The 26,455-nt window shown below is 43.7% G+C and overlaps 1 protein-coding gene across 4 annotated transcripts in view; it reads right to left on the reverse strand.

Moving 5' to 3' along the window:
• Positions 1-26,455, reverse strand: part of cep135 (centrosomal protein 135) — a 139,684-nt gene that overhangs the window by 107,842 nt on the left and 5,387 nt on the right. For 3 of the 4 annotated variants that reach the window (XM_067987185.1, XM_067987188.1, XM_067987169.1), the window contains 4 exons: positions 19,281-19,429; positions 14,064-14,254; positions 12,235-12,402; positions 3,298-3,439 (listed from right to left, as the gene is read on the reverse strand). In XM_067987185.1, coding sequence (XP_067843286.1) covers positions 3,298-3,439; positions 12,235-12,402; positions 14,064-14,254; positions 19,281-19,393 — 614 coding nt within the window. In that variant the 5' untranslated portion in view covers positions 19,394-19,429. Of the gene's footprint in view, positions 1-3,297; positions 3,440-12,234; positions 12,403-14,063; positions 14,255-19,280; positions 19,570-26,455 lie in introns of those variants that run through there. The other variant, XM_067987178.1, reaches the window with a different exon arrangement.

The raw sequence follows: 26,455 nt of genomic DNA on the forward strand, positions 1-26,455 counted from the left end.
GTCCTAATATCTCTATGTGGCTCAGTGTCAAATTTTGTTTGATAATGCTCCTGTGAAGCGCCTTGGGACGTTTTACTACTTTAAAGCAGTTGTTGTTGGATGTTGTTTACAAACCCAAACATTTTGTTCTATTGTCAGTGATGGCTCAATTATCCCACAGAAGTACTTTTGCAGCATCTTGCTGTTTAATGTGTCATTCTATTCAATTTGCACAGCATCGCATGCAACAAGGCAGACTCCTGAAGGTTCTCTGGGCACACATCAAAGGATAGGTCCTCAACCTGGAGGTAATGATTTTGACTGATAGCTATTTCTGAGTCTTTGAAGAGAGGGTAGGCCCCATAATCGGCTGGTACCCTCTGCAATTGACAGTTCAATGGACAGAGACTCTGCAACACAGTGAAATATTAATAGTTCTCAGTGAAGGACAGGACATGTTGCCAATTCACTCTGATTTTTTCTATCCACCAACAGCACGGTTCTCTTCAAGACAGCCAATATGATCAGCCTTTCCTAATTCCTTTGATTTTTCCTTATCAATTTACTGGCATGAAGAGTGGACAATAAATGCTCCTATAAATCACCATATCATCTACGGACCTACAGACCTTCAAACAGGATTCAACTGGCCACACTGTAGTTGGGTGCTTCTCAACCACTTTTAAACTGTATAGGCACACTAAATCTTTATCTATGGGGCCATTGTGACAACGAAAAATGTCCTTGTGGACAAATACAAGCCATATCCCAAGTCGGTGAATCACGTCCACTAACCAAACTATTTGATGGCCTACACGCTGGTGATGGCACTGCTCTAAAATAGTTGGAATTTTATGCCAAGTCTGCATACGTTAAATAAATAAATGTCTGTCAGAGCATGAGGACAACTTAAATCCAGAAGTAGCAAGGCTTTCTGGTTTAAAAGTTCTGTGCCAGCATTTTAAGTGAAGTCAGGCAAATTTGAGGATTTAGTAAGTAAACGTATGGTTTATGTATGGCATTTATTGCCCATCCCTAGTTGTCCTGAGATGGTGATGGTGGGTCACCTTTTTGAACCGCTGCAGTGTGAGCAGTAAAGTTGCTTCCACATCGCTGTTAGGTGGGGAGTTCCAGGATTTTGACCCAGCGACAATGAAGGAACGGTGATGTATGTTCAAGTCAGGATGATGTGTGACTTGGAGGCGATAGCGTTCCCGTGCACCTGCTGCCCTTGTCCTTCCAGGTGGTGGAGGTCATGGGCTTGGTAGGTGCTGCCAAAGAAGCCTTAGTGAATTGCCGTGTTGAATCTTGTAGATAGTACACACTACAGCCAAGATATACTGGTAGTGGAGCAGGTGAATGTTTAGACTAGTGAGTGGCTGAGGTGCTGATCAAGCAGACTACATTGTCCTGGATTGTACTGAGCTTCTTGAGTGTTGTTGCAGCTGCACCCATCCAGGCAAGTGGAGAGTATTCCAGCACACTTCTGACCAGTGCCTTTTAATTGGTGGAAAAGCTTTAGGGAGTCACTCTCTGCAGAATACTCAGCCTCTGATCTGCTGTAGTGGTCATGGCATTTATGTGGCTGGTCCAGTTCAGTTTCCGGTCAATGGTGACCTCAGGGTGTTAATGGTGGGAGTCTTGGCAATGGTAATGCCACTGAACGTCAAAGGGAGGTGGTTAGGCCCTCTAACCTAAGATGGTCATAGGAGATGGTCATTGCCTAGCACTTGAGTGGCCACTTATCAGCTCAAGCATAGATGGTGTCCAGGTCTTGCTGCACGTGAGCATGGACTGCTGCATTATCTGAGGAGTTGCCAATGGAGCTGAACGCTGTGCAATCATCGGCGAACACCCCTCCTTCTGACCTTATGATGGAGAGAAGATCATTGATAAAGCAGTTGACGATAGTTCGGTCTAGGATGCTGCCCTGAGGTACTCTTGTATCGATATCCTGGGGCTGAGATAATTGGCCTCCAGCAACAACAACCGTCTTCCTTTGTGCAGAGTGGTCCAAACTGAGCATGTGAGTAGGTTATTGGTGAGAAAGTGCTGCTTGACATCACTGTTGACGACTCCTTCCATCACTTTGCTGATGATTGGGAGTAGGCTGATAGAACCCGACCAATCACTGTCCTATCTGACCTCCTTTTTGTGGGCAGTGCATGTCTGGGCAATTTTCTGCATTGTCGGGTAGATGCCAGTGTTGTAGCTGTACTGGAATAGCTTGGCTAGGATTGTGGCTAGTTCTGGAGCACAGGTCTTCCGTACCACAGCCGGGATATTGTCGGGGCCCATAGCCGTAGCCGCGTCCAGTGCACGCAGTCATTTCTTGATGTCACGTGGAGTGAAATGAATTGGCTGAAGACTGGCAGATAAGGATCAACAACACTTCTGGCTGAAGATGGTTGAAAATGCTTCAGCCTGGTCTTTTGCACTTATGTGCTGGGCTCCACCAACATTGTGAATGGGGATGCTCATACAGTTTCCTCCTACCGTTAGTTGCTTAATTGTCCACCACCATTATTAGAGAGAAAGCAAGTTGCGTTTTTATCGCTTTACATATCAAAGAGTGTAGCAAAAATATCTCATTGTGCAAAACTGGGCAGTGTTCATTCACCTATCTGATGTAAATAAAATCATTTGTTCGTTTGAAAACTGCATCTCGATTTGGTAAGAATGTTTACCCCAGTTCACTGTCAGTAGAGAAGGGAGAATTCTCAAGGTGATGTGTGATACATTCCAGTAATTGGCCTATGGATCCTGGGACATGCTATCATTCATCTACATAATGGTCAGAAAAAGGTGCATTGCAAATCAGAGGAGACCTCGGCAAGATGTTGAACCTCAGAACATCTATAAGCACAAAACTATAACAGTTATTTATTAATTGCTTGTGTTTCTGAAAGTAGCCATTACTTTGTATTGCTTTCGACATCCTGTAGTTCTTATTCTCCATCAATATCTACATAGGATTTTGGTTAGTGAAGCAAGTCGAACCCGAGGATCATTTGCCAGAAAGTCATTCCTGGATATTCCATTCTGCTGGACTGCTTCGTTGAACTGAGCCTATGTAAGCTCAGAGTCCCTCATTCTGCACTCTGAACTGGGACACTATCCATTCTACCCATCTTATCTAGGTTTTGATCCAAAACAATTATCTTAGACAGTCATCATAGGCTGTGGTAAACCTGTAATCTAATGTCAAAATTAAATGTCCCATTTCACTGCTTTAATAATAAACTATTTTACTGGTTATTAAGTTCTATAATAATTTAATTGTTGTGGCTTCACTGTTCAGCTATGAATTATAAATACCTATCATCGGCCACATTCAAGAGGTCCAATAAATAAGGATCTTCAGTATGAATTTGTGGTGCTGATGCAATCCCTGATGGAGGAATTGGCTGATCAATTTGCATTCGCTGTCGGCGGAATGGGATGGTGCGCTTTTTACCACCTGCAAAAGAAAAGTCAATTGTTTTGCAATAAATCTGAATATTTGAGATTTAATTTCAATGTCCAGTTCTCTTCAGACTGTACCGTACATACAGGCACGTTCCATGTTTGGTACTTCTCTAAGATTGGTTTGCCAGATCCTGTTCCTTTACTTTAAGGTGCAGCTTTGAAATAACTTTGTTGTTCAAATAAAATAAACTATCCCAATACCGATTAATTTTGACATCTCTACAGTTTGACATTTCGACCCCTGATCTCAGTAGTCCTCCTCCATGCAGGAGTATACAAAATTCTTGGTAACTGGGTTACACAGGTCTATTTGTTCTATGATGTCATTTTGTGACCTAACCTTCTGTGATGCAATATTATTTACTGAGCATTTAGTGACATTGATGTTAATGTGATGTCATTAGTACAAGGTCATATTTTGGTAGTCTTTTTGATCCATGTATTTATATCTACAATTCTCTACATTGTAATTGACCAGGATTTAGACAACCACTTACAGCTCATTGGTGCTACTGCTACCACAAGAGGGGATTTCATCAAAACAGTGTCAAAGCTCTGCAGTGACAAAAACAGCAAGAGAAGAAATGGTCACATGCCAATGACTCAGTGGGTAAATCTGTTGTGTGGTGGGGTACAAACCTTCCAATCAGAAGACGATCTCAGCTTGCTCACGAGTGTGCAATTGAACAGCTTTGGGCTGCTAAAATTGGCCTCAGGGTTCACATACCAACATAGTGGAAGTTGTTCATGGTTCCTACTCTGATAGTTATCCAGTGATCCACCACTGCAAAAGTGTGCGTACATGAGTGTATGTATGTGAGGACTTGCATGACACAGTTTCAGGCTTGGGTGCGATGCCCCCATGGTAAAATAGTTGATCTAGGTTCACACATGAATGCCCATTTGTGTGAAATACTGAAGACTGAATCACCACTCTCAGGAGTGGAGAGAGAAATAAATTGCCAACTTTTCCAGGAAAGTTCCATCTTTCCTGATATCCTCCTAATACGCATTAGGCAAAATCTTATTTTTGCTATTACCCAGCACCAACATGAATAATTGTAACCATCATAGCATTCATCTGCAGACATAGCAACATAGTAATTGCTAGACAAAAAAGACCAGGTCCACCTAGTTCGCCATCTACTATCCTGGTAGTCGCTTGATACGAAAATGGAGTTGTTGACAAATCAACACAATCAATCTCTATCAATTAGTCTACAACAGACCCAGACATGAGGCGAGGAAACCCCCAGTGGTGGAAATCTTTGGGAACCATAGATCCAAAGTCACTTGTCCCAGGCATATTACACTTATACCATATGTTGTGTCTCAAATTACTCATATACTGTATCCCAAAATATGGGGCAGCACTATATCGTAAAATACCAGTGGCAAAATTTAAAGATTGTTTAAGAGCTATTTATTTATTCCAATACTTGCCTCACTACATACTGTTTATGGATAAAAATTCTAATGAAAGTTTTATTTTTTAAATTTAACTTATTTTTAGATCCTCACAAATTTAGAATGACCATAAAAGTTGTAGATATATTCTAAACTGCATCCATCAACAATTTTCCAACCACGAGGGAGCAGTGCTGAGATCTGGGGCCCGATTTTAGCAGGCCTGCGGGTTCCCAGCGGGTGGTCCTCCGGGAGCGTGGAAAACGCGGACGGCTAATTGAGTGCGCCCCCCGCGCGATCGCGGGATAATTGATCACATTAAGCCCTGCTTCCGGGTTCTCCGCTCCCCAGCTGCGTGCCGGCGGGCTGCGCATGCGCACTACCGTTTACGCGATGTAGGAGCTCCACTTAAAGGGGCAGTCCCCCAAAGCCCCTCCTGCTGCAATCAAGAGGCAACACAGGATGGCGCAACCCAGGGGCAAGGCTGCGCCACGCTTCTCGGACCTCGCGCTGCAGCTGATGCTGGAGGGTGTGAGGAGGAGGAGGGACACGCTGTTCCCTGCGGACGGACGCAAGTGCCCTGGCTCCGCCACCAGGAAGGCATGGGCAGAGGTGGCGGCGGAGGTCAGCAGCAGGGCCAACACCCCCAGGACATGGGAGCAGTGCCGCAAGTGGTTCAATGACCTCACTAGGTCCGGCAAGGTGAGTACACCAAAGCACCCTCCCACAACCCGTCCCCACCATCACGCCAAACAGATCACAACCCCTCCTGCAGAGCCACCACAGCGCTCCCGCATTAATCCTCACAGCCACTCACTCAACATCCTCGCCGTGCCCGCAAGTAGCCACCGTCCCTGTCCCCACCTGAACACTACCACACACCACAATCCCCATGCAATGGGATGGGCACGTGGCACACGCATCCTCCCATCCATCTGCCCCACGCTCAACCCACCCACACTGATGCTTGATGCGTCTCACTATGCAATATGCACTCACTCACACATCTGTGTTTTGCCTTGACAGAAGAAGAGATGCAAGAACAACAGAGAAAGGGCCCGCACCGGAGGGGGCCCGCCGCACGTGGTCGATCTGACGGATGCAGAGGTGGAGGTGCTCGACCTCACCGGCACGCAACATTGCCTCTCTGTTGCGGATGGCGAGTCTGTCGCTGCAGAAACGGCCGGTAAGGGAAAGCTGACACTCAACACTCATGATCGCGAGTGACCGTATCATTACCTGGCATCAGGCGCACCGTAACGTTTGTGCACATGCCTCATAGTGCCCTCTGTTCTCTTGCAGGGCCGTCTGCGAGCGCTGTGGTTGAGGAGGGCGATTCCTCAGAGGACATGCCGGTCTCTGAGGGTGCATCGTCACATATGAGCCAACCATCCACCAGCGCAGAGACACGCACCTCGGTGGGTCCCCCTCGCCAACTAGTTGGGGTAGCACTTGGTGATTCACCGCGCACGTGTGAGCATGAGCATGAGCAGACCCTGGTGGCAGGGGCAGCCGCGGAGGGTCCGAGTCGGTGGGAGCACTCATCTCCAGGCTCTGCTCAGCCGGACCCAGATGCTGAACCCAGGGGGCCACCAGTCAAAAGGAGAGTCGTCGAGGGGCACCAGCTAATTGCCGAGGTACTGGGAGAGGTGCTGTGCGCATTGTCCACAATTGCGCAGGCGATGAAGGAGTCCAACTCCTGCATGCGGGCATTGGTGGCGCAGGCACAGGAGGGTACCGGCGACATAGTGTCGCGGGTAGGTGCGGGAGCGTCTGCGGTGGAGGACAGGCTGGCCTCCCTCGAGCGTCACGCACAGCTCCACATCGAGTCCGTGCAGGCCCTGACAACGGCTGTACGGATTCAGGGTGAGCAACATTCCGCCGCCATAAACAGGCTGACGGATACACTAGGGGTGGCCTTGCAAGGCCTCACACATGCAATCCAAACTGTCGTCCAGCAGGGTGGAAGGGGTGATGTGGGCTGAGGCCACGAGAGGGATGATGGTGACCGGGGACATGGAAGCGGGGACGCTTCTCAAGGTGCCCCCACATCCCACCCGTTGCCCCCCTCTCAACCAGTACCCGCAATGGTGCCTCCTCTCCAGGTGGCCGAGTCTGCCCCTGCACAGGTACAGGAGGAGCAGTCTGTGGAGGTGCCCTCACGTGCACCGAAACCCAGGGGCCGTCCGCCAAAAGCATCTACCCGGTCAAGGCAAGAACAGGAGCAACCTGCCACTACCTCTGCTGGAGCCACAGGGGTAGCACCACGTAGGGGTACCCGGAAAAGAAATCCAAAGGCATTATAAGCACAAAGGGAATGCACCAGGGTGTCTGTTAATTTGTACACTTTTTGTTTATAGTATTGCACCTTGTACATATTAAACACTGTCGTTCTCACCACTCCTGCCACCTCTCGTCCATTCTCCCGCGGCCTGTGCAATAGGTGTGTTCTGTGCAGCCCATCATGACGGTGAACACCTGCTGCCGCCCATTGGGCACACTGCTGTGGGTGCAGGAGTACTGGCAACACTCTTCAGTGGAGGGGGCTGGTATGGCCCCTCGCATGTGCAGGTGAGGAGATGCGAACGCCTCGCACTGTCTGACTCTAGGAGAACCGTTGACGTATGAGTGCCTCCCTGGCCCGGCGAGCATCCCGGTGAGTCGAGGTTCGGCGCATGGGTCGTACATCATCCTCTGGCGCGTCCCCCTCCTCCTCCTCCCCCTCCACCTCCTCGCCGTCCTCAATGTGGATGGCGGGTGTGGATGGGGCCTCCTCCAGCGGCACCCCTCTCTGATTCGTCCCACTCTGAATGGTGTGTATTGGAGCGCTCCCCCAGAACGATCAAGGCACCTGAAGCGCATCTTAAGCAGCCCTATGGTCTGCTCAATTGTAGACCTGGTAGCAGTGTGGCTGTCATTGTACCGACGCTCCGGCTCGGTGATGTGGCTCATGACGCCTCTGAGGAACCCCGTGTGTAGGGGATACCCCTTGTCGCCGAGGAGCCAGCCGTTGCCGGCGTTGGGTGCGTGGAAGATGGGCGGGACGGTGGACTCCCTGAGGACGAAGGCATCGTGGCAGCTGCCGGGGTATCTGGCGCACACGTGTAGGAATCTCTGGCGGTGGTCACAGATGAGCTGCGCGTTCATGGAGTGATACCCCTTCCTGTTGATGAACGGCCCTGGCTCATGCGGAGGTGCCCGTATTGCGATGTGGGTGCAGTCGATTACACCCACGGGTACAGGGTGCAGTCGATTACACCCTGTACCCGTGGGAAGCCAGCCATGGCATGGAATCCAACCGCCCTCTCCATCTGGCTGCGCTCGTCCATGGCGAAGTTGATGTTGTGCGAGGCCCTGCGGAACAACCCATCAGTGACCTGCCTTATGCACTTGTGTGCAGACGACTGACAGACCCCGGTGATGTCCCCGGTGGCACCCTGGAAGGATCCGGATGCGAAGAAGTTGAGGGCAGTGGTGACTTTGACGGCGACGGGTAAGAAGATGCTGCTTGGTCCATCCGGGAGCAGCTCGTCGTTAAGGAGGCTGCAGATGTCGGCGACTACCTGGCGATTGACTCTGAGCCGCCGTATGCACTGCTCCTCGGAGAGGTCCATGAAGCTGAGCCTCGGTCTGTAGACCCTGTGCGGAGGGTAGTGCCTCCTGCGACGCATCTCTCTCTGCGGTTGCCCTCCCTCCTGCTGTGCAGGTGGCTGTGCCACAGCACAGTGTTGGGGAGCTCCACGTCGCTAAGGCGGACGGCGTGGACTGCGAGGCTGCTGGGGCTGGTCAACGCACCACCCATCTGGCAGGTGTTGGTCTGAGGGGTTGTGCAGGGTAGGTAGGTGGTTCCTCGCACTGGGGCTGCGGTTTCACGTCGGTCTGTCCTCTGGCTTGGCGGGGGGTGGTGGAGGGCAGGGGTTGCCCTATGTGACACGGTGGCCTCCTGCGTGGGTGAGGGCTCTCCCCCCCCCACCCCGCCCTCCTGTGGAGTGCACCTTGGCAGCTGCCACAGGCTGCTGGCTGCAACACATCCGGTTGGAGCGAGACTGTTTCCCCCAGTGTGTGAAACAGTCTGAGTTGAAGGTAAAATCCCACACTTCCTGTTATGACAGCTGAATCAGGTCATTTAATGACCTCAACAAGCAAGGTAAATACACTCAAGTGGCATCCCGCTGGCTTTAATTGCCTGCGGGATTCCCACCAGCGGGGTCAGCGCACGCACCCCCGCACGTCAGCGTGGAACCCGGAAGTGGGCGGGATCGAGGCGCGATCCGGTGACGCACCTGGATATCGCGATTTTCGACGCCCCCCGCCGGGAACGCACCCGGAACCCGCCGGTAAAATCGAGCCCCTGATGTTTTTTTATGCCACTGGGGCCGCGAAACTCAAACAGACAGCAACTAGTCCATGCACTAACATGGAACTCAAGAGAAGATAGCATCAGGGTGGCTATTTACTGTATACCAAGAGAGTTGCATCCGTTCACAGTGTAGGTACATCAGAAGTGGAAGCCTGGGAGGCTGGCTGGAGAGTGGGATTGGGCCAGGAGCAACTGGATATAGCTGAGTCACAAAATTATTTTAATATGTCAACAACAATTTGCATTTATTTGGCACCTTTGAAGCTTTATAGTAGAAAAATGTTACAAGGCACTTTACTGAAGTGTAAGGAAAATAAAAAAGGTGGCGAGCTAACAAAGGAGATATTAGGCGAGGTGATTAAAACTCACCTCTTTGAGCAAGCTTTAAAGGAAGACAGGGAGGTGGAGAGGCAGAGGGGTTTAGGGAGTGAATTCCAGAGTACTGAAGGTGCTACCAGTAATAGTGGGGCAAAGGGCAGGAGGGAATGCACAAGAGGCTAGAGTCAGAGGAACAGAGAGTTTTGAGGGGGGGGGGGGGGGGGGAAAGGAGCAGGAAGGTTATAATGCTGGAGAAGTAGGGAGAGGTGAAACCATGGAAGGATTTAAACATAACAATGAAAATTTTAAATTGGAGGCATTAGGGCCAGAACCCAATGTAGATCAGTGGGGGCAAGATAATGGGGAAGTGGGATGTTGCATTGTGTGAGAGGGAACCTTAAAAAAAATAGCTGCCCATGAAGCCCAGAATTCATAAGAACATAAGCAATAGGAGCAGGAGTAGGCCATACGGCCCCGCGAACCTGCTCCGCCATTCAATCAAATCATGGCTGATCTTTGACCTCACCTCCACTTTCCTGCCCGATCCCCATATACCTTGATTCCCTTAGAGTCCAAAAATCTATCTATCTCAGCCTTGAATATATTCAATGACTCAGCATCCACAGCCCTCTGGGTAGAGAATTCCAAAGATGTGAGGGCAATGAATTCACAGGAGAGAAGGCAAGGAGAGCTGAGATGAAGACTGAAATCAGCAAGGATGAATAGTCACATGCATCGACTAAGGGAGGACATCTTGGAGAGAAACTTGGGGTGGGGCAGGGAGGGGTGGTGGACAACGAGGATTTTAAAGGAGGCGAGAGAGGTGGAACAGGATAAGATACTCAAAGGAGAAAGAGGTGTCAGGGGAGTAGGGGGGAGGCCAAGGTGTGACTTGGTGATAAGGGCCACCAGCAGTTTGGGCAGGGCAGATGGTGGAATGTACAGCCAGGCAGGGAGGCTTCAGTAAGGGGCACGGTATTTCAACCTGTGATCCCAATTTCAGTTAAAGCCAGGATGTCAATACGATCATCCACGATAATGTTGTGGATTGCAAGGGCCGTGTTCGCAATTAAGTCGACATTCTGGAGGAAAATCCAGAGAGGGACAGTGATTGCTGATCTGTCGGCAGAGTCCAAGTTGAGAATGGAGGATGTGGTGAGCAGGATGGGAAGGAGGTCAATTAAGTTAGTCCCCAATGGGTGCGAAGGTCGCCAAGAGAGGAGGATTGGGCAGCTGGGGTTACTATTCTTAAGGAGACAGTGACAGGTGCCACAATGGGCTCATTAGAGAATGCCAACAGGCACAGAGGATAGATGTGGACTTCTTCAAGGGAGATTCGAGCCAGGGATCGTGGCAGGAGAGAAGAAAGTCAAAAAAGTATTGTTGGGTTGGAATAGGAATCGGGGGGTGGGGAACCAGGCTTCAACTTATATAAAGATTATTTCATACATTGAAGTTCAATATATCAATCATGAGTTTATGAATTGAAACAATGTTCTACAATGTATACAGAGCTTTTATCCTGTGTAACATGTGGCAGATTAAAACCCAGTATTAATCCAGTTTGACTCACATGATTTATTCACTGAATCATTGGGAGGGGAAAATCACACAATTTCCCAAAACAAAGTATGCCTGACCTTCACACTAACTGTGTATGTTTTTTACAACATAATATATTATATTCTTGAAATGCATTATGAACTTAATGTGACACTGGTAAAACAGTAGTGTGATTTTGAAATCTCTGCCCCTTGATCTGTTGCTGCCCAGAAATATACATACTCTGTGGTACAAGTACAATGAGTCTTGATACATGATTAATGGAACTCAGGTGCAATAGAATTACTGAATAGGAAGAGATTCTAAAATTGGAAACATGATGCTACTGTTGGTGATTGGAACAGTGAATTCTGACTAATCCCCTTGAACTATACCCATCAGTCACAAAAGAGCTTTGTTCCACTTGTTCATATTCAGATTGACTTCAATTAAGGGTTACTAAAAATGAGTGTAGTAGTTTCTAAAAGAGTGACAGGGGAATTCTCCACATAAAATGTTTAAAAACCTAAAAATAAAATATACCTCAATTAAAACCTTGAAAATATTTTCAAAGCAGTCAATTACAATTGATCTTTTTACTTTCTCCATATCTATTTTCTGCACACGTGGATACTCAAAACATTCCAATATACTAAAAATATTAAGATTCTAAAAAGGAGAAACTCAAATGCTTTTATATTCAACTGAAAGTGATTTTCTCCCTCCTCCCCCCGACTCAAGACAGTTGGCTCTGAATTGCTTCCTATGCAGGTCTGAAATATTGGCCCCCATTGACCTGGGACTGGTAATACACATCACCGAAGCAATGGAGGGAAGCATAGATCCAAAAGACTACAGAATTGATATTTAATTATAGGTAACATGCATATTTAGCATTTGAGACAAAGGAGCATTTTCACTTTCCTTCCCCTATACGTACAAGAACTTGTATGATGACAATGACAGCAGTGTAACAGAACCTAGAATAGATTTCAAAATTATATTTCACACTGTGCTTCTAACCATAATTCTAATTCAATGCAGTTATGTTGTACACTCTGCCACTGCCCAGCAGCACGTTACAGTGTTTACCAAATTATAGCAACATCCACATTTTCTTTGAAGTGAAAGAAAATCATATATAAAAGTAGTAATCTCACCTGGAGTTTGTACCACTGCTTGCAGGTTTTTCTCTTGCAACTGTTGGATCTTTTCTGTCTTTGCTTTACTCTCCTTCTCTAGAGATCGCACTTTGTGCACATACTGGTTATTTAAGAACTTCAAGTCTGCAGTGTCATGCTCTAACTTTCGAATGGTGCATTTTAAATCTTCAGATAAAAAGAACAACAACTGAAGTAAAATCACAGCTCATAACATGGCAGCCAGTTTAATAGGTAAAAAAAAAGTAAGAAAAACAGTGGAGAAATAGCCTGACAATTTGCAATCTTCTTACTGGGCTTTTCAACCATACTTCCATATACAGCTCAGCACTTAAAATACCTAGTTTGTATGGGCAGGTAATAGATAGAGCACTAAAATGGCAGAAATGAGAGAAAATACAATGCACAAGGTTGCTTTGGCCTCATCTCCACCCATAACCTGATAGTGCAATTGTAAAGGGTCAAGGAAGCACCTGCAAAAGCGAGTGGGACAGAAATAAAGCAGCAAAGATCGAGACTGATAGACCTCTGCCCAATTTTCCAATTGGTAGTGCCTATTTTACATCTGAAAATTGTTACTGATCTGGAAATCTATCAGAATGTGTTTGAAATGCATAGCAAAATTAATTTTAATATCCATTTACACATCCAAATATTTACATTAATTTGATGTTAATACTTAAAACTGATAAATACACATTTTAGGCCGCATAGTACACTACTTCCTGTAGAAGTGGGATCCATGGCTCAAAACCCAGCCACAATTGAATTCACTAATCTTCAGTGGGCAAGTTTCTTGTTGATACTCCTACAGGTACTAGATGATGTCAGAGAAGTACACGCTCACACCATCTCAGCCTTCTAGCTAAAGACAGACAGTAGAGATGGTACAATTTGCATTTACACAGTACATTAATGTAGCAAAATTTCCCAAGATGCTTCACAGACAGAGGTCAGACCAAAACAGCAGTAAGGAAGGAGTTAGATGCAGGATATTCCAAGAGGGAGGTGTTAGAGGCTTTTGAAGGTGGGGAAAGATGTATCAAGGAGGGCTTTGGAAGGAAAAGACAGTACATTTTTATGCCTTTGTCACCTCCTGACTCAACTATTCCAGTGTTCTCCTGGCAAGCCACCCATTCTCCATAAACTTCAGCTCATCTAAAACTCTGCTGTCTGTATCCTACCCTGCACCAAATCCTGCTCAGCAATGAGCTCTGTCCTCGCTGACCTACATTGGCTTCCAGTCCCCTAACACCTCCAATTTAAAATTCTCATCCTCGTGTTTAAATACCTGCACCGCCTCACCCTATCCCATCTCTATGACCACCTCCAGCCCTACTACCCTCCCAGACTCTCTCTCTTCCTCCAATTCTGGCTTCTTGTGCACCCCCACACCCTTAGCCCAACCATTGGTGGCCAAGTCTTCAGCTGTCAAGATTCTAAGCTCTTGAATTACCCCCTTAAACCAGTCTGTTTCTCAAACTCCCTCTCCCCCTTTAAGTCTCCTTAAAACCCACCTCTTTGATAAAGCTTTTGGTCACCCCTTCGAATGTCTCCTTCAGTGGTTTGGTGTCCGTTTTTGTCTGATTACGTCTTTGTGAAGTACTGTTGGACATTCTGCTACATTAAAGGTGCTATATAAATGCAAGTGGTTGTTAAAGAATATTTTAAAAACTGAAAGAAAATAATTTACTTCAGAGGTGAAAAGAATTTCAACACATGCATGCATCAGACAAAATAAACCGCATTTGTCTACAAATAAAACAGCAATATTGGTACATAAATACTTTAAGAATTTGCTCCAACCTACACACACAGCCCACCCATACCTTGCATATGTTGATCTGACTCTTCCTTTAGTCTCAGTAATTCCTGGTGGAGCTTATTGTTCTCCTTGACAAGACGTGCATTCTCGGTTCTATATGGTTCAAGTACAGAGTCCAAGTTCTTGCTCTCTTTTTCCGTTTTTCCAGATGACAGCTTGGCATTGCGGAGGCTTTCTGTAGTGTGCACCAAATCACTGCAACACATTAACTATTGTTCAGAATACTATATAGTGATGGAAATACCCCCTAAACTCAATTAGCAAAAACTACTTTAAAATTTACAAAACTGCAGGAGGTAATTTGTGTATGATTTAGCATTTTCACCGAGATGCAAATATTAATTTGATTTTTTTTAAACTAGATATTTAAAAGTGCACTGCAGTGAGGACCAACCAGTAGGGCAGGGGTATCCAACCTTTTTGGATCAGGAAACAAGATCCATGTGCCAGAACTAGTGAGTAAGACATAGAAACTATGTTTTAAACTTCTGGGTGACTTTCAAGCACTTAAACAAAATATTTACAAAAGCCACAGGACTTGAGTGGTGGGTTAGTCTACGGTGTTCCCCACTAACATGCATTAAAAAAAAATCAAACACTCGCCTATTATATATTAGAAATGTTGCATGGTGGCAACAGTAAAAATGTGGTTATGTGTAACGTAATAACAATGTTATGTGACAGGGCTATCTGAAAGAAACATTTAAAACTCACCTACGTAATCAGACAGGAGAATCAAAGATTTTAAAAAAGGGCTCCAACAAAAAAAAAAGCAAACACCATGGCCCAAAAAAGGCAGAGCAGTGAACTCCTCAGCAGATCCAGGAAAAAAAGAATTTGATAAAGACTTTGCAGGATTCATCACCAACCAGCCAGAGAGCACTAAAAACACAAACCTACACAAGGACAAACCCCATAGAACGCTCGCTACCAACCCCCAGAAACCGACTCCAGAAAATGTGGAACCACCAAAAATCATCTATAGACCAAAGAAAGCACCCTGCAAAATTATTCACCCCTCCAAACCGCTCAAGCAAACATTGGACAGCAGTAACTCCATCCACTTGCCTTACATAAGAACATAAGAAATAGGTGCAGCAGCAGGCCATACAGCCCCTCGAGCCTGCTCCGCCATTCAATAAGATCCACTTTCCTGCCCTATTCCCATATCCCTTGATTCCCTTAGTGTCGAAATATCTACCGATCTCAGTTTTGAATATACTCAACGACTGAGCATCCGTAGCACTCTGGGGTAGAGAATTGCAAAGATTCACAACCCTCTGAGCGAAAAAAATCTTTCCTCATCTTGGTCCTAAATGGCTGACCCCTTAACTTGAGACTAGGGAAACAGCCAAGGAAAACAGGCTTTCAGAGGGCTTGACAGGGTAGATGCTAAGAATTTTATACTTTTCAATGAGATCACCTCTCATTCTTCTAAACTCCAGACAACATAAGCCCATTCTACTCAATCCCTCCTCAAAGAACTACCCACTCATTCCAGGAAACAATCTAGTGAACCTTATGTAAGGTGATGAAAATTGTATACAGTACTCCAATTAGTCTCACCAGAGTCCTATGTAATTGCAGCAAGACCTCCTTACTCTTATACTCCAACCCCCTCGCAATAAAGGCTAACTTACCATTTGCCTTCCTAATTACTTGCAGGTGCGTGTTAACTTCCTGTTTTTCGTGTACAAGGACATCCAAATCGCTCTGACTACCAACATTTCTTAGTCTCTCACCTTATGAAAAATATTCTGCTTTTTATTGTTTTTATTCCTCAAGCGAATGTATATTCGTTGAGAATTTTGAATTATTTCTTTAAATGTTCACCATTGCTTATCTACCATCATATCTTTTAATCTAATTTCCCAATCAACCTTAGCCAACTCGCCCCTCATACCAACATCATTGGCTTTGTTTAAATTTAAGACCCTATTGTACTTAACTACATCACTCTCAAACTCAATGTGAAATTCTATCATATTATGATCTCTCTACCCCAGAGGATCCTTAACTATCAGATTACTAATTAACCACATCTCAATTACACAATACTAGATCTAAAATAGCCTGTTCCCTAATTGGTTCTTTGACATTTTGTTCTAGAAAACTGTCTCGAATGCATTCCATGAACTCGTCCTCCAAACTACTTTTGCCAATTTGATTTGCCCAGTCTGTATGAAGATTGAAGTCCCAAGATTATTGCATTACCCTTGTTACGTGCTCCTCTAATTTCCTGATTTATAGTCTGTCCAACACTATAACTATTGTTCGGGGGCCTATAAACTACTCCAACGGTGTTTTCTGCCGCTGGTTATTTCTTAATTCTACCCATACTGATTCTACATCCTGATTTTCTGAGCTAAGTTCCTTCCTCACTACTGCCTTTATCTCATCCTTTATTATCAGGGCTACCCATCCTCCTTTTCCATTTTGCCTATCTTTTCTAAAAGTCAAGCACCCTGGAATATTTAATTCCCAACCTTGGTCACCCTGCAACCACGTCTCAGTAATGGCTACTAGATCAAACCCATTTATCTTTATCAAACCCATTTATTCCCTGATTTGACCTTGGTCACTAATACCCTATTACTTTTGTTAAACTCTCTGTCCCTTCCTGACACACTGCTTGTTTTTATCCAAATCGCTACTCTGCTCTACAGCCTTGACATATCACTTCATACTTATAAATGTACTCTTACCTGAACCCTCAGCTCCATAATCCCTTAATACTTTTGACCAGCAAAAAAATCTATCGCTCTCAGATTTTAAATTATTAATTGAGCTAGCATCTACTGCTTTTTGTGGGAGAGTGTTTCACACTTCTACCACCCTTTGCATGAATAAGTGTTTCCTAACTTCTCTCCTGAATGGCCTGGCTCTGATTTTAAGGTTATGTCCCCTTGTCCTAGACTCCCCCACCAGCATAAAAAGTTTCTCTCTATCTACCCTATCAATTCCATTGAAAATCCTAAAAACATCAATCTAATAACCCGTTAACCTTCAAAATTCCAAAGAATACAAGCCTACTTTATATAATCTCGTAATTATAATTTAACCCTTGGAGCTCTGGTAACATGCTGGTGAATTTGCACTACACTTCCAATATATCCTTTCTAAGATGCAGTGCCCAGAGCTGTACACAGTACTCCAGATGTGCTCTAACCAGGGCTTTGTATAGCTGTAGCAAAACTTCCTCCCCTTTATATTCTAGTCCCTCTAGTTATAAATGCCAACATTCCATTAGTCTTTTTAATTACTTTTTGTACCTGATCACTACATTTTAGTGATCTGTGTCCAAGGACCCCTAAATTTCTTTGGACCTACACTGTTCCTACCTTTTCACCATTTAAAAAATACCAGGATCTATCCTTTTTTGGTCCAAAATGGATGTCCTCTGCGTTGAAATCCATTTGCCACATTTTTGCCAACTCACTTAATCTACCAATGTTTCTTTGTAATGTTATGCTCCCATCTACACTACTTACTATGCCACCTATCTTTGTGTCATTGGATATATGGCTCTCTATTATGCTTTCTAAGTTATTAATAAATATAGTGAATAATTGAGGCCCCAGCACAGATCCTTGTGGGACACCACTAGTCACTTCCTTACAATTTGAGTACATACCCATTATCCCTACTCTCTATCTTCTACTGCCTAACCAATCTCCTAACCAGGTCAATAATTTGCCTTCAATTCCATGAGCTTTAGTTTTAGCTAACAGTCTCTTATGTGGAACTTTATCAAATGCCTTCTGGAAGTCCATATAAACTACATCCATAGACATTCCCATCTACTATTTTAGTTACTTACTCAAAAAATTCAATTAGGTTCATTAGACATGATCTGCCCTTTACAAATCCATGGTGGCTCTCTCTGATCAGCTCAAAATTTCTCTACATGCTCAGTCACTCTGTCCTTAATTATACATTCCAGTAACTTCCCCACAACAGGTTAGACTGACATGTATTTAATTTCCTTGTTTCTCTCATGCACCTTTCTTAAAAATGGAATTACATTTGCAATTTTCAAATCTGACAGGACAATTCCTGAGTCGAGAGAACTTTGAAAGATTATGGCTAAAGCATCTGCAATTTCCTCAAAAACCATCAGGTCCTGGGGATTTGTCGGTCTTTAGTGGCATTATTTTTTCTAATACTGCTTTCTTACTTGCGTTAACTTTAGTGAGTTCCAGTCCTTGATTCATTATTAGTTTCCCTGGAATGTCAAGTATGAATACTAACACCAAGTAATTATTCAACAAATCTACCATTTCCTTATTTTCATTTGCAAGATTACCTGCATCTGTTTTTAAAGGGCCCACATTACCCTTGACTACCTTTTTTCTTCCAATATAATGGTAAAAACTTTGTGCTAATCTCAATATCCCTCTTAAGTATCGATACACAGAAGTCGAAGGGGGCGAAGCTTAGAAATATCAAGCCTGGTTTTCTCTCAATTATAAAAAAAAGTCAGGGGGCTGTAGTCTGCTACCTTGTTGAGTTTCTTCAACTAGCAGTGAAAGGTCTAGGATGCCTCATGAACTCCCAAACCTTGGGCTTCTCAGAAAACACAAGCCTTCAAAGGAAAACATTGCTAGAGACATTTCAAAAACAGAAAATGCTGTTACATATGCAAGCATAATTGTCTTGCAAATTTTTTATGTTACAGACTGTATTTCCATAATAAGTCCTTAGCTTAGTGGAGAAACAAAGATTTTCAAAAAATATTTTGCATGATTTTGATTTACCTTTTCCTATGTTTTTATTAGTAGCTCTTGCTGCTTCCTCATTCTCAATTGGTTATTTTTGTACACCCATAGTAGTTTTCCATTAGAAGTTTATCCACATGCTGTTGCAGTGGTTGATTGGTACTTTGCCAATCTCTTTAGTTGCGATTTTGTACTGTTCAATGAATATGAAATTTCAGCCCATCAAGTGTAAGCGTGGCACAAAATTTGCATATAGAAAAGTGTGACACTCAAGCGTGACAGGGAAAAGATTGGTATGCATTTGGATTAGAGGTGAAATTACTACTGCATTGGCAATTTTACTACCATCAATACAATACTACAGAATATCACTTTTTAAATCTATTAAGTAATTACAATGCTGTGACAAGTATGCTTGTAACATTTTTCTCCACAGAAGGAGCCCCTCAGCTTGTCTGAAAAATATAGCAGAGCAACAAAGGACATACCAATTCTTTAAATACCTGAAAAGTTTTTCCACCAGTGGGAGTGTCTCTATTCCGAGAGGCTGCCTGTAGCCAAGTTGATCTAAACGCTTCCGCAGGTTTACAAACTTTCTCTCTGAAGTGGTAGTCATGTTAAGAAGTTTCTCACTGCAAGTTTAGGTAAAGTCCTAGATGTCAAAACAATTAGGAAGTATAATGCAGCAGTGACCAAAACAGGCAAAACATCAAAGGAATATGAATCTCAAGGATGTATTCCATACTGTTGCCGAGAGTACCAAATATGGAAATCACACTTTCTATACTCCAATCTAATGACCATAGAAAGGACTAAGAATCTATAATAAGGTCACTACAACAAAGAACTCAGAACAAAGGGAAAGTCTATAGCACAATGGAAGACAATCACTGTAGAACACTGGCACTTATAACCACAAGAATAGAATATTCTATAGAAAGATAAATCAATTTAAAATTATCTGTTCATGTCCCAATGAGGTAGCAACACTTATGATAGATCTAATGTAGGTTGATTTATCAGTGCTCTAGAAAGAGGGGCTGCTGTATGATAGAAGCTAGATTTTATGTTAAATTAAACCACTAGAAATAGGAATATCAATGGCTGCTATGAAGGCCACTGCAAATAGGATGTTATCAGGAATGAGAGATTACAGTTATAGACAGCAGGGAAGTTAAGGCTTTTTTCAGTAGAGCAGAGAAGGTTCTTCGATGACATCTTCAAGATTATGAAGAGTTATGATATGGTAAATAGTGATAGATTGTTTCCACTAATCAGCAAGATAGTAACAAGATAGCAAAATTTAAAAAAATTAGAGTTCAGGAAGAATTTCTTTAACCTGAAGGTGGTTAGAATGGGAATCCTTTGCCACAAACTACTACTGCTGAATCAGAGTGCTCAAGTTCTTTTAAAAGGCAAGTACATAATTGCTTGAAAACGAGAATGTTAAAAAAGATATTGGGGAGCAAGAGTGGGATTGGACGAGGTGGGTTATGTGAAAAAGAACACCAGTGCAGACTTAATGGGCCGAATGACCTGTTTCTATGCTGTAGCATTCTATAATTCTATGAGCACTACCCAAACTTTATCGAATATCTAAATTTATACTGGCATTTTATTGCAGAATTTGTCCCCAGGTTCTATTTTTAATAGTTACTAGTAAATTGCCCATGATGCCGCCCAATCAGTGGTTTAATGTAATTTTTTAAATATACAAGATGGTGATGGAGTTGGGAGGGAGACTTTAGAAGCATGCGGCACAGAGCAACCTGGTAATCAGAGCTTGCAATTACATGACACTTGACAGCAAAACTGAATGTTGACATACCAATTTACAGTGGCAAATATTGACAGAAAAGTGTGACCAAAAAGCATGACAGCAGGAAGTAAGATTTGAAGACAGGAAGTGTATGCCCTGCGCCAAGGCTTTTAATGTATATGTGGATTATTCATACACCAGTTAACAGTACACAACCTTTGTTGTTTTTCTTTTGGGAAGGTTGGTATGTGGGAGAAATCCAGTCCAAATCAATTGTAAACATAGATGAGCTTACAAATCACTTGACTCGCCAAACAGGATAATGTGGATATTGTTCAATTAAAGTTCACAATCTGTGCTCTCAGTCTGAACTTAGAGGTTTAATGAAATTGGGAGGGCCTTTTTTTGACTATAGTAAAAGAATTTCCTCGGATTGCTTCAATGTCATTTTCCTTGGTGATAAAGCAGAATACGTCATGCACTAATGCCAAATATTTGATTCCATAGGCCAGTAAGAATGTTTTCAGAAGTAACTGAACAGGTTCATCCCACATGAGTAGTGTTGATGTAATATATCTATCGCACCAATTAGAATTCAACACATCGTAGCTTAACATTATTCTCTAATGTACTGCAGATTGGGAAAATGTTAGTGACCAAAGTAAATACTTTCCAATCAACTTTTGACATAAAGACACAAGTTAACTCAACTGACAAAAAAGAACCCTCAAAAATCTAAAGAGACAAATGCCAGTTGTCTGAAATACAAAAGGATAATTTTCCAACTTTAGACTGCCGGCAGGGACCATCACTCACCAGGATTGCATAACGGATATTTGTACACATGCTGCATATGATCTCCCAACCATTTAAATGAATAGTCAGAACACAGTAAGCAGTGCGTGCCCAAATTTCCAACAAGTGCTGCCAGCAGGCAAAGCTGGAAAATTACCCTTAAAATGTTTACATGCACAATAGACACTGGTGTAAATTATGTAATGTGTGTTATCTTAGCACGGTAAAATCTCAGAGAAACAGTCAAAATCAATTTGTTATTGTACTCTGCACAGAATGAGCCTCTTTATGTCCCCTTCGTCACAAATTTCCACATACCCGATCTAACTTTTTTGAGTTCTGAGAGTGATAAGAGTGAGAGAAAGATCCCCTGCTCTTCAGCAAAACTTGTAACAATGATACCAATATCTGCTGATCCAAATTACACTCTCATTTCTTTGATCATATGGTCACATTTTGTTTGAAGCTGAAACACCAATGAATGAAATGTTCATCATAACTCCACAGAATCAATGAAATATGATGAAAACATATCACTCCCTCCTTGGTTTCATATCCATGTCCTCACAGTACAAGTTGCATAATAAACTTCGATTCAATAGACTAGGGTGGATTTTCAGGTCATCTACAACAGTTATACAAGTGCAGAATGGGTCAAGGGGCACCAAAAAAAAAAATTGGGGGAGCAGACCATAGGCATATTTTGCACCCAATTCCTTTGGTCTACAATTTTACAGCAGGGTGCATTTTTGTGCTAGAGTTATTGTGCACATTATGTTGTAGCCTCATTAAAGCCCCAAAAATATTTAAATGAATATCAGGCACAATTTCTTTTGAACTGAGATTGCACTTTGTCCCTACAATGCCCATTTTTAAAAAATGTTGTTGCATGTGGGCAATGATGATAAGCTGCCCTGTGTTGGTGATGGTGGCAACTATCTTTACAATTGAGTGGTTTGGTAGGCCACTTCAGACAGCATTAAGAGTCAGCCATGGGTAGGAGTTGCAAACTTCAAAGTTTGCATATATGCATTAATTGCTGAGCATGCATGTTTTAACAGCTCTTTTTACTGTGTTGAGAGCATGAGCTCAATCCTGTAAAATTCTTCTAGGAAGGGAAAAGGCGGGCAGCGAACAAGGCGCCGTTTCTTTGCTAGTGCAGCTGCTCTAAAATGGCATTTATTTTATTCCAAAAGGCCTTAATTTACAATTTGTTTAACCAATTCAGCTCCTGTTTGCTGAAATTCTGTGTTAAGCAGGAATGTACTACAGTAGCATGAGTTGTTAATGTGATATGAAAATACAGCAGGGATTAAGTTAACACTCACATATCTGTGTTAGTGGAGTATTATGTGGTTTAGTCTGTTTACACTACTTTTGTACCCACATTGCTTCAGCATCACATAAAAATCTATTTATATTAAAAATCGTGTGTAAATGCACGAAGTATGGTAAATGAGGTTGGTGAGCTGCAGGCACAAATAGCCACATGAGAATATGATGTTGTGGCATTAACAGAGTCCTGGCTCAAAAAAGGGCTGGATTGGGTACTAAATATCCCTGGACACAAGGCGTTCTTGAAAGATAGGGAAGGAAAGAAAGGGGGGGGGGGGGGGGGAAGAGCGGTGGCAGTATTGATTAAGGAGAATATTACATGCTGGAGAGAGAGGATGCCCTTGAGAGGTCAAGGACAGAATCTGTTTGGTTAAAGTTAAGAAACAATAGAGGTGCCATTACACCACTGGGTGTATTCTATAGGCCACCAACCAGTGGGAAGGATATAGAGGAGCAAATTTGCAGGGAAATTACAGAGAGGTGCAAGAATTGTAGAGTAGTGATAATGAGGGACTTCAACTACCCTAATATAGACTGAGACAGTAATAGTGTAAAGGGCAAAGGGGAAAAATTTCTGAAGTGTGTTCAAGAGAACTTTCTTGATCAGTATGTTTCCAGCCCAACGAGGAAGGAGGCATTGCTGGATCTGGTTCTGGGGAATGAGGTGGAGCAAGGGTCAGTGGGGGACCATTTAGGGAACAGTGATCATAATATCAAAGTTAGATTAGCTATGGAAAAGGACACAGAGCAATCTAGAGTAAAAATACTTAATTGGAGAAGGGCCAATTTCAGTGGGTTAAGAACGGATCTGGCTTGAGTAAATTGGATTTAAAGATTGGCAGGCAAAACTGTAATTGAACAATGGGCGGCCTTTAAAGTGGAGATGGTTCAGATACAGTCTAGATACATTCCTACGAGGGGGAAAGGTAGGACAACTAAAGCCAGATCTCCCTGGATGATGGATGAGATAGAGAGTAAGATGACGCAGAAAAAGGGGGTGTATGACAGATGTCAGTTTGTTAATACGTGAGAACCAGGCCGAGTATAGAAAGTTCAGAGGTAAAGTAAAAAAGAAAATAAGAGGGGCAGAGAATAGACTAGCAGCTAACATAAAAGGGAATCCAAGTCTTCTATAGGCATATAAATAGTAAATGGGTAGTAAGGAGGGGTAGGGCCAATTAGGGACCAAAAAGGAGATGGAGGCAGGGGGCATGGCTGAGGTACTAAATGAGTATTTTGCATTTGTCTTTACCAAGGAAGATGATACGGACAAATCCACAGTAAAAGAGGTAGTTGAGTAGTTGAGGTACTGTATGGGATAAAAACTGATAAAGAGGAGGTACTAGAAAGGTTGGCTGTACTTAAAATAGATAAGTCACCAGGTCCGGATGGGATGCATCCTAATTGCAGAAGTACTGGCCACAATCTTCCAATCCTCCTTAGACACGGGGGTGGTGCTGGAGGACTGGAGAATTGCAAATGTTACACCCTTGTTCAAAAGAGGATGTAAAGGTAAACCCAGCAACTACAGGCCAGTCAGTTTAACCTCGTTGGTGGGGAAGCTTTTAGAAACAATAATTCGGGACAAAATTAATAGCCACTTGGACAAGTGGTGATTAATAAGGGAAAGCCAGCACAGATTTATTAAAGGCAAATTGTGTTTGACTAACTTGATTGAGTTTTTTGATGAGGTAACAGAGGGTTGATGTGGTGTATATGGACTTCCAAAAGGCCACACAATAGGCTTATCAATAAAATTGAAGCCCATGGAATAAAAGGGGCAGTGGCAACATGGATACGAAATTGGCTAAGTAATAGGAAACAGAAAGTAGTGGCTGTTTTTCAGACTGGTGGAAGGTTAACAATGGTGTTCCCAAGGGTCGGTACTGGGACCACTGCTTTTCTTGATATATATTAATGACTTGGATGTACAGGGCACAATTTCAAAATTTGCAGATGACACAAAACTTGGAATTGTAGTAAACAGTGAGGATAGTGAGAGACTTCAAGAGGACAGACAGGCTGGTGGAATGGGTGGACATGTAGCAGATGAAATTTAACACTAAGAAGTGTGAAGTGATACATTTTAGTAGGAAGAACAAGGAGAGGCAGTATAAACTAAAGGGTACAACTCTAAAGGGGGTGCAGGAACAGAGAAACCTGGGGGCATATGTACACAGGTCATTGAAGGAGGCAGGATAGGTTGAGAAAGCAGTTAAGAAAGCATTTAGGATCCTGGGCTTTATAAATAGGGTCATAGGGTGCAAAAGCGAGGATGTTATGTTGAACCTTTATAAAACACTGGTTCGGCCACAATTGGAATATTGTGTCCAATTCTGGGCACTGCACTTTAGGAAGGATGTGAAAGCCTTGGAGAGAGTGCAGAAAAGATTTATTAGAATGATTCCAGGGATGAGGGACCTCAGTTACGTGGATAGACTAGAAAAGCTGGGATTATTCTCCTTAGAGCAGAGAAGGTTGAGAGGAGATTTGATAGAGGTGTTCAAAATCATGAAGGTTCTAGACAAAGTAAATAAAGAAAAACTTTTCCCACTGGCGGATGAGTTGCGAACCAGAGGTCACAGATTTAAGATGATTGGCAAAAGAACCAAAGGCGACATGAGGAAAAACTTTTTTAAGCAGTGAGTGGTTAGGATCTGGAAATGCACTGCCTGAACGGTTCAACTAATCAGCTGATTGACCAGCCTTGGCACTGGCTAACCCACTGTGCCAGTTCTAGAACAAGGGGTCATAGTCTCAGGATACAGGGTTGGACATTTAGGAAGCAGGGTCAATTGTGGCTTTCAAAAAGGAATTAGATAGGTAACGGAAGGAGAAACATTTGCAGGGCTATAGAGAAAGAGCAGGGGAGTGGGACTGGCTGGAGTGCTGTTGCAGAGAGCCGGTGCAGACTTGATGGGCCGAATGGCCTCCTTCTGTGCCATAACCATTTTATGATTCTATCTTGCATTGGCAATATTGTAGTTATTCTCTAATGGTGTTAACCTTTTGACATCATGGACCAATCAGACCCCAACATTAGTCCATGATACCAGAAACCAGATCATTGGGGAAAATGTTTTTTGATCCATTTCTAGCCACGTGATAGCACCCCATTCCCCTGTTAAACCTCCACCCTAGGGATGTCACCCACTCTGCCTGACCGTTGCTCCTCCTAGGCCCACTCTAAGTGCTCCAGCTTTACTCTCCTCCTTCCCTCAAAAGCATACCAAGTATTCCAACAAGTTTTAAGCAAGGTAGCCGTGCACCTTTATCCCAGCTCCAAGCACAGTTCCTAGGTTGGCAGCACCTTGAGATGTTGCTGCAGACTACAAGCATGAGTTTTAAGCATACGCACAGGCTTGTTCGGATTCAGGACTTGCAAATCAGCTGTTTGTCGAACACTGCCCATGCTGCTTCTTGAAATTAAAGCAGAGAAGCAGCAGGGGCAGCATTCAACTAATCAGCTGATCAACTAGCCTTGGCACTGGCTAACCCTCTGAGCCAGTTCTAGAACGAGGGGTCACAGTCTCAGAATACAGGGTAGGACATTTAGGACTGAGATGAGGAGAAATTTCTTCACTCAGAGGGTGGTGAACCTGTGGAATTCTCTACCACAGAAGGTTGTGGAGGCCAAGTCACTGAATATATTTAAGAAGGAGATAGATAGATTTCTAGACACAGAAGGCATCAAGGGGTATGGGGAGAGAGCAGGAATATGGTATTGAGATAGAGGATCAGCCATGATCATATTGAATGGTGGGCAGGTTCGAAGGGCCGAATGGCCCA

This window comes from Heptranchias perlo, chromosome 1 (genome assembly GCF_035084215.1).
Source record: "Heptranchias perlo isolate sHepPer1 chromosome 1, sHepPer1.hap1, whole genome shotgun sequence".
Taxonomy (NCBI): domain Eukaryota; kingdom Metazoa; phylum Chordata; class Chondrichthyes; order Hexanchiformes; family Hexanchidae; genus Heptranchias; species Heptranchias perlo.